A 12,924-nucleotide genomic window follows, 5' to 3' on the forward strand; every position below is an offset into this window, starting at 1 on the left:
TGATGAACTATTTAGAGTCCTTAATCAATTTTCATAGCAAAAAATCCTTTGCTTGTTCCATTGGCATATATTTAAATTTTTTAAGTCTTCTATACTGGAGAATTCATTGAGTATTGTTAGACATCGATATTTCACAGACATATTTCTTACCCTTCTGATAAGAACTTTTGTTTATATGGACAGACTTATTTATTTTTAACTAGTTTTCAAGCTATTAAAATGTGCATGTTTATGATCTTTTGGCAGGAAGGGCTTTTGGAGTAGAATAATCTACAGGACTGCTCCATTTGTGTCAGGGGAAGACCTGTGCTGTCCTGTGGGAAATCAGGAGACTTCTAGAATGTTGTGCGTGAGTGGAAATGAAGGGTTTATCTATGAGTGCACAGAAAATAAAATAGGTAGTTTGATCAATTGTGTAGTAGAGAGGAAGGAAAATAGAGGGCAAGTAGAGAAGCCCTTCCCTACAACTGCTCTTGGATATCAGGAAAACTTTTTTTTCAACCAGAAGTGGTTGAGTCACCATCCCTGGATGTGTTTAAAAACTGGTTAGGTTGTGGTTGGACTTGATGATCTTTAAAGTCCTTTCCAACCTGAGCAATTCTGTGATTCTTCTTGGCTTTGAAAATCAATTCCTTGTACAGTTGCTGTTGGTGTTTTGCTGCACCTTGTAAATAATATAAAGGTCCTGAAATCCCAGCTTTGTCCACAGCTGCTTAATATCGCCCCTGTTTCTAAGTGATGTAGTGGGAATGCTGTGTTTTATCTTGCTGCTTTAAATCTGTCTGCTGGATTCTTTGTCACTATTAGTTTCTAGTTCCAAGAACATGTGTTTGGTTTCCCATAGATTCTCTGACCAATTGTTTTTCTTCAGGTGCTAGATTTTCCTATAGATGTTAGCTTGGGTCTTTCGCAAGAAGTTAATAACAAGATCTTTGAATATATTTAGTAGAAGAAATAGGGTCAACATTCATATTTCAGTGAAAAATAATCTGGACTGTGAGGAATTTAAGAAGTAAGCAAATGTATCCAATTTCTTAAAGTTCTCAAAAATTTCTCAGGCCAGTTGTATCTGATAGATCTGTTACATTATGTCTTTCACTTCAAGGAGAAACTGCACATAGAAAGTTGTGGAGATGCTTGTGGGGGATGGCCAAAGTACAGTGTTTTGTGGCTGCTGTTGCTGCAAGAGTGGACGAGGTCTGTGAGGCCAGACCTCATGCCTCTGGAGTAAATTCCATCCAGAAAACTGGCTGATAGCAAAAAGAAGACAATGACAGTGCCTTGTAGTGGGATTCAGGCAATACAGAGCAACAGCAGGTAATGGAGAAAAAGAATTGCCTCACCCCTTCCAACAACCACTGACAATTCAAGAGGAAGGAGTAGAGTCACTACCTAGAGAGATGGTGCCCTTCAGGCAGCACCTCTTAATGAGGGTGAAAATGGGTGGATACTGGCTCCACTCACTCCTTCAGGTTACTCAGGTGCATTGCGTGCACTTGAGCTCCATGTGTTAGCCAAACCTTCTCACCTGGTGCTCAACCACTGGTTCAGGCTGTGACCTGGCAATTCCACAGCAACTAGAAATGCACAGCTGTAGGGAAAAGGGAGCTGAAAGAAGCTCGAGCGAGAGAAGGAGCTGAAGGAAGTCCTATGTAGAAATGGGCTGAAAGAGGCCCTGTCCTGCTGAAAGTATCAGAAGACGGAGAGAAGTCTTACTGTCCCCAGCCAATTGCCCTTCTCTGAGAAAGCAGGGATTGAAAATGGGGAAAGCTGACTGCTATGAGGTGCTGCTTGCTGTAAAGAATCCTAGTTGGAAGGAATTTGTACAAGAAAAGGCGCTGGAGTGGATGCCATTGGATGCCTCAGCAACTGGAAGCAAAGCTTGCAGATCCTGGGCCTATGGCTCATTCACCACAACAAGAGAAGGAGGATCAAATCTCCAGATCAAATCTCTTGGTGCTCATCAGCATGTGGAAGCAGGAGCTGTGAATGCTTGTGTTTGGACTTGCACTGATTCCAGCTGTTGCCATTGTTGCAGTATATTTTTCTGAACCTTTCAGCTGTTGTAGCTGTTGTTCAGTGCTCCAGAAAATTCTAAGGTAGGCCTAACAACATTGAAAGTGTGTTTGAAAGTTGTGCTCTATCTGTATTCTAAATTAGAAAACAGTATCTGCTATAAAATGATGTGTATTCATGTGCAGATGGGCAATTTTGGAAGCTTTCTCAGATTTGGTTGTAGAATCCAACTGAACTGGCTGAATATCTTCTGGTGTTTAAGAATGTAATGTGTGTATTTACAACTGTATGTCTTACCTGTACCCGCCTGGCTTCCGTAATTCTAGTTCTGACTATGTAATTTAGTGATTTTAAAAAATAATAACGATAGATTTCCTTACAGAATAACACACACACACACACACACACAAACAAACAAAAAAACCTCAACCAACCAACCAAAAAACAAAACAAAACAAAAAAAGGGGAGTGCAGGTATGACCCTTCAGGAAAGAGTAGCTAAAGCATGCTTTGTTCTTAATTTTCTAGATCGTTAGACAATGATAACGTGGGGGTGAGGCTATGCTTGTGTCTTAACAGGAACAGGTCCGAGATGGATACCAGCAGAATGGGTCTGGCCATCCGTCTCATCATCTGCTGTAACATGATCACAGCACTTTCATCAGTGGTTTGGATTCTCACCAACAAGATGGGACAAGACACACTTCACTTGTCAACTGCATCACCAAGGAGTCATAAGAATTGTTTGTACTCTATAAAGAACCCATTGTTTATTCAGTGTGTTAATTTTAGGTTAGCTACTTTTAGGAATGTTTCTGAGCCGCACTACTTTTTTTTATTAATAGAGAAGGGGGAGATGTGGAACAAAGAAAGTCATTATCTGCTAATGAGTAAAAAAGCTCTGCAGTAACTTGAGCCAGATGTAAACACGACAAGGTGCCTGGCTCCTACATGTAACCAGTTTATACGCATGTTGTTGCGTGCGTATAAAAGGTTGTAAGCACCTACAATAAAGGTCCTTCGTTCTGCACCAGCAAGGGAGTCTGCACCTCACTTGTCACATGCGTAAGGGAGCTCAGAGTTCTCTTGCCACAGTTAATCTTCTGTTAGCAAAAGTTATAGGTGATAGTGAAATACTTCCAGCTTAAAAAAAAAAAAAAGTAAAAGGAACTTCAAATGTTGTGAAGGTGAATGTCAGTAATAATACTAAGGGTGTTCCAATCTTTTAGAAGACAGATCTTGTCATTGCAAAGCTATTAGTATCTATAAAGAATTCAAGTGAAGAATATGCTGATGCGTTATTTTGTAGAACTGGCTTTCCGAAGTGTAATGCTTTGTAGAGTTAAGTAGCCATATCTATGGCAGAAATACTGCTTTCAGTAGTATTTCATCAGAACAGTTTGAGGTTTGTACCTTGCAATAATGAATCACCTCCTTATTTCTGGAAGTGCAACAGAGAAAAAATGATTGTATTGTGAAATTCTTAATGTTCTATTAAGATGATTGAACCAAACTGTATATTTCTGTTTTTTGTTGTCCTTGAATTTAAACATAGTGAAGGACTCAGAAGTTCAGGGCGCAGACTGTTTTCTTCTATTACTGTCTGTCAGATTTATGATGTGATAGAGGGAGCAGGGACTCTGCAAACTGATCTTTTACAGTCTGCACCAGGTATTCATTAGAGAGAAACAAAGGTTTAAATTGGATTTGCCAATAGGTGAAGAACTGTATTTCTTATGATACGGCACTGAGGAATCTTGTCTTTCTGATAAAATAAGTTTATTAAATTGAACTTTCAGAGCTGCTGAAACACGTTTCTGTGTCGTATCATTCAGGCATTGCCTACCGCATGGCTTTCGTACCCTGACGCTGTGTCTGTCACACCCTTGTCTTGAATGGAGAGGTTAATTAATTAAAATATCACATCAATTAATAAAATCTTGGAAATATCCCAGTTCATTTCCAATTTGACCGCTTTGTAAATTGCTCAGGGGAGCTCATCTTTGTACTGATTGTTTCCTTTAGAAGTCCTCCCAGGTCGTCACCGACCCACATGAAGGGTATTTTGGAAGGTCTGCTGCAGACTGAGCCAAAAATCCTCAGTAACTGGCAGGGGACGAATGCAATTGCAGTAAAGAAAAGTAGGCTTGTACCTTTGCAGCACTGCCTGAGTACTCACCTTGCTTGATCAAGCAGCTTTTTTATTTCAGTGTACTTTGGAGCTGTCTTTTCAAGAATGTTCTTTGGTTCAGGGCTAAGTAAAACCAGTAGCATAATGAATGGTGACATGGAGTGAATAGTAAGGTGTCATTATGTCACAGCTACGTAGTCTGTCACTATACTTTTAACTTCTTTATGCAGTAGAAAATAAGGTGTCATTATGTTACTGTGTATGCCTGTAATACGTGTGACAATTTGGATTGATATTAAATGTTTGCAGTTACCATCAGTATGTAAATGATACATGACTTGTGTGTATGGAACCTTTTAATAAAGAAATGCCCTCGTGTTGGAAGCTGTCAGCTTTTCCTTTACATAATGCAGTCAATCTTTGTGGTTCATGAATGTGTAATTACCAGTGTACGGGGAGAAAATTTACAGAATTTTGCACTCCAATTGAATGTTTTGTGATTGTTTCCATATAGCTAATATTTTTTCCAGAAATGCATAGTTAATTTTTTTGTGATTCTGTCAGTTTGCTTCTCACTTAGCTGAACTGCTATCATTGAGTCATTTTTATTGAGTATTTCTGCTAGCAGAGGATCACAAGAAATGATGAAATTATATAAAGAGAAAATGTTGAGTATCAAATTCGCTTCTGTATGGTTGACTTTTAATTTTTATTTATTTTTTTCAATATAGATTGCTGTTCTTGTTCATTCTCATGTGCACATTCATTTTCTCTCTGTGGATATTGGGAGACCTTAAGAGTTAATAACTTAACTCCTCCTCACTCCATGAATACAGACAACACTTACTTAAATATTGTTTTCTAATAACTTTTTTCCACCCTTAATCTTTTTCAGATTATGGCACAGGCTCAAGGTTTTGGGAGAAGATACGTGAAAGCCTTCTTTAAAGGTTTCTTTGTTGCTGTTCCTGTAACTGTGACCTTTCTAGATAGAGTTGCCTGTGTAGCCAGAGTGGAAGGAGCATCAATGCAGGTATTGTGGGAAATGTCTCCTGTCTGTCTGGAAATTATAAACTGACTGTTGACTGACAGTAGATTTCTTTGCATCTTGCTTTCTCAATTGGTGTCAAACAACTGTAATTATAGTAGAGAATTGTTTAGTTTCTACTTTGTTACACAAACACTTTTACGATGTGAAAACATTTTGAGAATAAAACTTCCTAAAATTCGGTGTAGTAAAAGCAAAATAAATAGATAGTGATAAAGAAAACATTTTTTAGTATCTTCCTAGTCATATAGAAATCAAGATTTCTTTTTTTGAGCATTACTCTTTGTCTCGATGAACTACCTTGACAACTCATAAAGAGGCTTTATTTCTTTTTAGTTGTTGCATTATAGTAATTTTAAGGCAAAACCAGTTCTGGCCATAGTTGATCTTACTACTGAACAGAAATGGTACCATCTCAGTGAAGAATATTGCAAATGGCATGAACATAGGTGATAATCGTAGGCTTATCAGAGAATAAATATCAGTTCACTATTTTTACTTTGCTTATACTGAATGCTTGTACATCAGTGTAAATGAATAAATAGAAACATGCATTGTCACATTTAGAAGATAAATACTGATGATAATGAATGACTAATTTGTTTCTTCTGTTAATAGAACTTGAAAAATACATGTTGTAATGTAGTTAGCTGATCTTTGTACCTTACTTTTAAAGTTATATGCAGTACATATTGCTTTGCATAACTACTGATACTTTATTTAGTTCTATTATTACATTACAATTAATATTAATTACATAACATTACAACTAGTAGAAACTAAGGATTTGTTTAGCAGATGCTAAGCCTTTTTTTTTTTTTCTGATTTTCTGGATAAGTTCAAAACCTTAAAGACAGGTTTGATAACAATTCAGAACAGTTGCTGAAGTTTGAAATGGGTAGCATTCACTCAGAGAGAACTTGGTCTAGGGCTTGAAGTTGCTCATGTGTGTTTAATGCCGTAGAAAAGCAGGCAGTGGACATAGAACCTTTTGTAGTAGTCAGTAGTCTGGTGTTCAGCTTCTGTCAAGAAACCCCAGGTAGTCTAGAAGGTCTCAAGATCAAAGTAAAATCATCATAGTCCATTAATTCTACAGTCTAAGAACAGAAGTAAGGTGTAACATACATCATGCTTTCTCTTTTCATAAGCTTATGTTTATCATTGATGACCAATCAAATGTAGGAGAATCTCAGGAGAGCTTACAGAAGCAGAGCCAGAAATTTGCTCTAGAAAGGAGAAGAGGAATAGGAAACCAGGAAAAAAACAGTTTCATATTCTTTTTTCAATTGCTTTTCATTGTTTTTTTTTCTGTCTCTGACATAATATTCTATTTTCTGTCCATTCTTGTTGGGTTGGTTTTAACTCAATTGCTGGAAAGATTTTTTCAAGATTTCTCTAGTCCAAAAGTTTATTGAGTGACTCTGGTCTAGATCTCAGTTTTATGTTTCCTTTGAAGCTAAAGTTTTAAATGCTAGAGGGTCCTCTGGTATTGCTCTGGAGTGTTGTTTCTATATTCACATGGAACAGCATGTGGTTAACTGTTCTTTATCCATAAGAGATGTGAAAAACACTGCAGTTATTTGCTTACCCAACTTAAAAAAGGATAAACAGTCTTCCTGATGGCTGAGGAAAGTGGTATGTATTTAGAGGGTGATTAAAATCTAAGCTCTTCCTTAGATATGTCTTGACTAAACATTTCCTCTGTTGATTGAAGTATGGCTAATATAGAATATTACCAGTTTTAATGAATTCTCAGTGTCTGAAGAATTCTCTCTCATTTTATTCTGGACTGCAGCACTGAAGTAGAAGTTTTTTTTAATTTAACATGCTTCTTTGTGCATGGATGTTTTCCATTAAAAAAAAAAAAAAAAAAAAAAGCACCCATCCTGGTGCTTTTAATAAAATGCTAATTTCCTTGCCAGGATTTATTAGACATGTAAGTAAGTCTGACAGGGATATAATTATAAGGAACATAACCCTCTTTTGCAGAATTGCTTGAAGGAGTACGTCATCACTTTGGAATTCTACCTATTTACTGTGTTCCCTGAAGAGTGATCTATATTGAATGTGTCTGAAAGCTATGAGTGCGAGGGAGAGCGAAGCCCAGTCAGCATGCAGTCATATATCCATCAAATGCATGCTTCTAATGATACTGTACTGTCTCAATGTGAAGACATTGTGGTATTGTGGTATGACTTCCATAATTTGATTTGTAATAGTCCTCTAAAATGTCTAGCTGACTTTGTGTGCTTATCATTGTGGCTCCTGCTGAGTCTGAAATTAAAAGCTGTGATAAGAAGCAAGGAATAAATCTCTCTTTCTCTTTCTTTCACTCTGTCCTCTTTCTGAAGCAGCCATATTGCTGCTTCATAGTTCCTGAAGGTGGTGGTACTTCTTGACACCTTGGCAGTGTTCTGTGTAAAGGTTCTATTGGAAGTATGTATGTTTTATGATTTATTCCCAGACATTTAAGATGGACCAGGCATTTCATTTTCTCAAGCTGATTCTGCCTTTTTGGAGTGCTTTTAGCCACTTGACATAATTCTATCATTTGAGTGGACTTAACTGTGTATGAGTATTAATTCTAATGTATAGGAAAAAACAGTGATTGAAGCTTGTAATTTCAACATTTTTAATTGCTTTATTGCCTTTTATTTTCTTTCCAAAATTGCTGATTTTCTTTTAATTCTCACTCGAGATGTTTTTGGTTGCCTAGAATTTTGCAGCTTGATGTGCTCATCTAGCTCTTATTTAATAGTGGGTTTCAAGTGAATTCGAGTGAAGTTCAGCACTGAATTTAAGTGACACAAATAACTGTATTATGATTTGTTAATTTGATGTTGTGGATTTTTTTGGGACTACTTTTTGTAATGCTGGATGTGCAGTTCAAGATTTTTGTCATTATGTGAACATCCTTCCTTGATATCCATTTATGCCTTTTTGTCCTAAGTTGCACTGCTTCTCTGATTATTACAAGTTCTTCATATATAATGATATGGAAAAAGGAAATCCATATTGATGTATGAATTCCCAAATTTATTAAATGAAATGGGCTGTTTTCAAGTGAGATGAAAAATGGTGGCATATGTGCAACTTTCTATATATACATGTTGTGTCACAAAAATTTCAATACCAAGAATTATAGCAAGCAGCCTGGCCAGTGATCTCTGACAAAGCATGTTTGTTTCAGCAGCAAATGTTATTGAATATTCTATTCTTCCATTATGCATAATAGCAGCTGTAATTATTCTGTTGCAGTTTCTCCTAACTTTATTATTAGGATTACTGTACCTAAGCCTGTGAGCTTATGTGAATATTCTTTCTGTTCCCTAGGCTAAAAGCAAGTAAGTTGTGACCTTGTAATCACTAGTAGCATAACAACTATCAAGTTAATCATTATTTATTGTAAAAGGGCATGCTTTTACCCTGTTACTTACAGAACCTCGTGTCCTATGAGGCTTCACTGTATGGCTGGGGATCTTGATTTGCATGCTTTTAACATTAGATTAGCTGGTAATTGGGAAGAGTGAATGTTTTGTGACTTCTGCACCGTAGTTCTAAATTAAGACCTATGTTTCTCATTTGTAGCATGCTCTTATGCCAAGAACTTGGGTAAACATGTTATAATGTTCTGAGCTATGCAAAAGAAGCCCCCCTGTTATTTTATTTCTTTTACTAGTAAAGAGCCCTGGTGAGCCTGTTGATTACTTCTTCAGCAGTTGTATTTTTGTTTTGCTAGACCTTAGTAAATAAGTATTAGAGAATGTTCTCTCTCACATTTCATATTTACATTAGAGAGAAATACTGGAGAGTGTAAATGAAAAGTGAAAGTTGTCTCTTAGTTTTCCTTTCATACCTTCATCTACCAAAATAGTGTTTCTGTATTTTTATGATTTCCTTTTGAATAGGTCAGTATTGCTTTGTAGGAAAGAAAACAAATTACTCTGCGTTGTCATATTTCTCTCAAACATAGTTCTAATAAGTAAGGGATGGGATATCCACTCTGTAAGTCAAAACCATGAGCAATATATTGTTAAAAATAGGAAGCAATACGACATTATATTTAGAGTGCTTTGAATTAAAAAGATGATGCAATTCACATTTGAACTGCGAAACATTTCCTTTGTTTAAATACAGAAAACAGTACGAGTCAATTGGCATACCACTGCTAGGGCAATACTGTAATGCTGTATTCCTCTGTAAGATGAAGTTGGTATAACTACTTGAAAGGATTTATAAACACTCATGCGAATCTTTGCTATCTATCAGCTATAAAAAACATTATATTTTGGAGCAAGTTGTTTGAAATTTCCTTTTCCTTTAACATTCTCTCTCAGCCCTTTAAGGTAAATACTGTGCGTACCAAGGAGTTTATTTTAAGGGAATATACCACATGTATAATTCCCACTTTGTCAGATTAGACTCTTTGCCTAACTTTTGATACCATTAGAACTTATGAACCACGTGTGCCTTCCATTGGTGAAGTATGATTGTGAATTGTTTGTGAATTTGTATGCAAAGGTACTATTATTTCATGAAAGATGCTATAGAAGTGGAAAATAATTTTGGAAAGTCATGATTGTAGTAATAATTACCAAGTATCTGTTTGTGGTTATCATTTGCCTGTCTTTCTCTTGCAATGGATAGACTGAACTAAACATAATAATGGAGAATGTTGATGTCCTTGCAGCTTAGATTTGTGGTATTTTTCTGTGGATGTGGACTTGAGCTGCTCTGTTCCAGACTTAACTTGACTAGAAACTTGCCCTACAGTCCACAGTGAAGATGTAACTAATCTTCTTTATGGTTTAGCTGAAGATATTGTGTCATTTCCCTTCCACTCCTGGCAATTTTGTGCTTTTGTTCCTCATGATACAGTGTTTGTGTGTATTACAGGCACATTTACTTTTAGAAATCAAAAACTGTTGGTAGAAAGAGAAATCAGCACTTCTGAATAGCTTAAAAATGAATGCTAAGTATCCATCTTGGCTTGGAAGCAGAGTTTTATTCAACACTGTAATTAAATGTGTTGATATTATTTAATTTCAGTTCTGTACCCTGGTTGGTTTGGCTCATTGAAAGTACAGTTGATCTGGGAGAGGAATCTCAGAAGTCAGTGCCTGGGGGCACAGATAGATGAAGCTTTTATACTGTAAGGTGAACATGGAAAACCTGATTTTCAAAAAATGCAATTTTGGCAAATATTGTTTCTTTCCTGTCAGTGAATGAGGGGATGTGTAGTTACAGTATTCTTATCAGATTTGGTAGTATATGGGATTATAATGTACCTTATTAAATATTTCATCTAATTGTGGAGTCTAAATTAGAGATCATCATCTGGCCAGTGTGTACCATGATTTTATTTGAAAAGTCTGAAAAATCTGATTCAGATATATGTTGCCAACAAAGCTAGTCTGGATAACTCTTATATACTTTCTGTCTAGTAATAGGAACACTTGAAATAATCCCTTCAAAATTGATGAAGACAGTATGGCTACTTCCTTTCTCTACAGTTTTTGATGAGTTAAGCAAATACAATGGTTTTATACTGCAGCACACAAAATATTTTTTTTATGGTTCTGAATATCTTCTAATACTCTGTGCTAATTACTAACTACTTATTCAGTTGGTTTTTGTTCTTGAGGTTAGTCAATAGTTGCACTTCTCTATATGTTTGTGTGGAAGTTCATGCTTCTCTTGATTGTGTTATGGAAGGCCCACATTTCCTAGCAGTATCAGTATATGCTGTAGGTATTTTTTGTTTCCTTTTCAAAGAGCATGGAGATTAATGTCGCTACAACTACATATTTCATTTCTTGGTGCATTTTGCTCGTATGAGCATTAATATGCCTACAGAAAGTTTCTATTTTCTGGGAGTTTGTGCTCTTAGTTTTCCTTTGTTTGTCATCTTTTAAATCATAGACAGTGAAGGCAAACACTACTTTTCATGAAGTGTGTCATAAATATACACCCTGTGTCATTTAATTTGCATGCAACAATACATTGAAAGATGTAGACTACTCTTTGCCATAAGGTTTATGACATTCAATATAGCATTTAGTAAAGAAATGTATTTACTATAATGAAACACATTCTTGATCCTTTTAAAGTAATTGGGCATATTTTTACTAATTTTTATAGCATCAGGATTTGACCCTTTGATAGAATGTGAATTAGATGTAGAGTTCATACAGGCATTGCAGATCTAAAGCTATTCTTTTCCTTTTTCTAAGCCTTCCTTGAATCCTGGGGGAAGACAAGCATCTGATGTAGTGCTCTTGAACCATTGGAGCATTCGAAATTATGATGTGCAACGTGGGGACATCGTGTCATTGGTGTAAGTAATCTTGCATACATTTCAATACATTTTCATATAAATATTGAACAATTTGTATTTAATATTTTATCTCTGACATACTGTAGGTATATGTATGAGCAAGGAACGTCCTTCTTGAATAACACGTTATTCCTATAATGATTTTGCAAAAGTCAGGACATGGTCAAGGAATGCATTACTGAAAATAATTTTTTACTCAAAAGGAGTGCAGTCTAAAATAGTGTGTGGTACAGGAGATCTGTATACGGAAACTGCTAAGAAAAAAGAACTGCCACAGTAGAGAAAAAATCGAGAAAACATATGGCTAAATGGAATATACTTTTTAGGTTGTTTGGCTGTGTGCTCATACTTGTGAGAAAAATAGTGTTTTCTTACCAGTTAACACTAAGTATCTTTTTTTTTTTTTTTTTTTTTTTTTTTTCTCCTGGAGAACTCTTGCTACTGAACCAAATTTTGAAAAAAGATCATGATAATTCAACCTTCTTCGTAAAGGACAAATGTAGCAAAAAACCCAAACAAAAACAAAATTGTAAGGGGGAGGTCTGTGTATGAAACCAAAAGGTGGCAGTGTTTCACTGTTGAAAATATGCAAGGCTAACAGGACATTTCAGCCTTAATGTAATATAGAAATGGAGTGTCAAAGTGTGAATAACTAACACAGTGATATAATACTCGTAGTGCATACTTGAATCATTTAAGCTTAAAGTTTTGAATTTTGTAATGCATACTATGTAGTGTACAGCAGAATGATTGCCTTTGGAAGCTATATTATCTGACTTCAGATATCTATTCTAATTGTCTTAATTTTTTTTTTCTACCTCTTCACTGTACTGATAATTCATGTAACAGTTTTACTGTTAGTTCTTAAAGCAAGAGCTCATGTAGTGGGTTCTTTTTATTTTTTAGGAACTTAATGTTTATTTTATATTCTTTCTTATTGCATGGCATGTAAGATTCTCTTAAATAATTTAGCTACAAATTAAAAAAAAAAACCACAAATTCTTACTTTCAGCATCTATTGCAAAAGAACTCCAGTTTGAAGTCAGTGACTGCTTGTAAAATTTGATTTTGCCTGTTTGTGTGCTCCCCTGCCCAAATCATGCTCTAGTAACTTTTTAATACAGTGGATATACCTGGTTAATAATTAATTAACTGAACAGAAGTTCATCTTGTTTGATCAGAAAACAGAATGAAGAGTTTCATGCTTCTGCTTCTTGAAGGTTTGTGGTACCATCCAAACCAGCTGCATTGGTTGCTTTCATTTTCCTCTGTGTTCAGACACAGTGAGCATTATTTTAGATACTGTGTTGTTTTTTTCTTTTCTCCTTTTTCTATGTTTTGAAAGGCTCACCTACTGTTGGTAGAGCCTTTCATATACACCCATGTGGAAGA

At 35.8% G+C, this 12,924-nt stretch overlaps 1 protein-coding gene across 3 annotated transcripts in view; it reads left to right on the forward strand.

The window, feature by feature from the left end:
- Positions 1–12,924, forward strand: part of IMMP2L (inner mitochondrial membrane peptidase subunit 2) — a 474,009-nt gene that overhangs the window by 9,094 nt on the left and 451,991 nt on the right. For all 3 annotated transcript variants that reach the window (XM_085219468.1, XM_085219448.1, XM_003201996.5), the window contains exons 2-3: positions 5,043–5,180; positions 11,429–11,532. In XM_085219468.1, coding sequence (XP_085075594.1) covers positions 5,046–5,180; positions 11,429–11,532 — 239 coding nt within the window. In that variant the 5' untranslated portion in view covers positions 5,043–5,045. The remainder of the gene's footprint in view (positions 1–5,042; positions 5,181–11,428; positions 11,533–12,924) is intronic.

This window comes from Meleagris gallopavo, chromosome 1 (assembly GCF_905368555.1).
Source record: "Meleagris gallopavo chromosome 1, MGAL_WU_HG_1.1, whole genome shotgun sequence".
Lineage (NCBI taxonomy): Eukaryota > Metazoa > Chordata > Aves > Galliformes > Phasianidae > Meleagris > Meleagris gallopavo.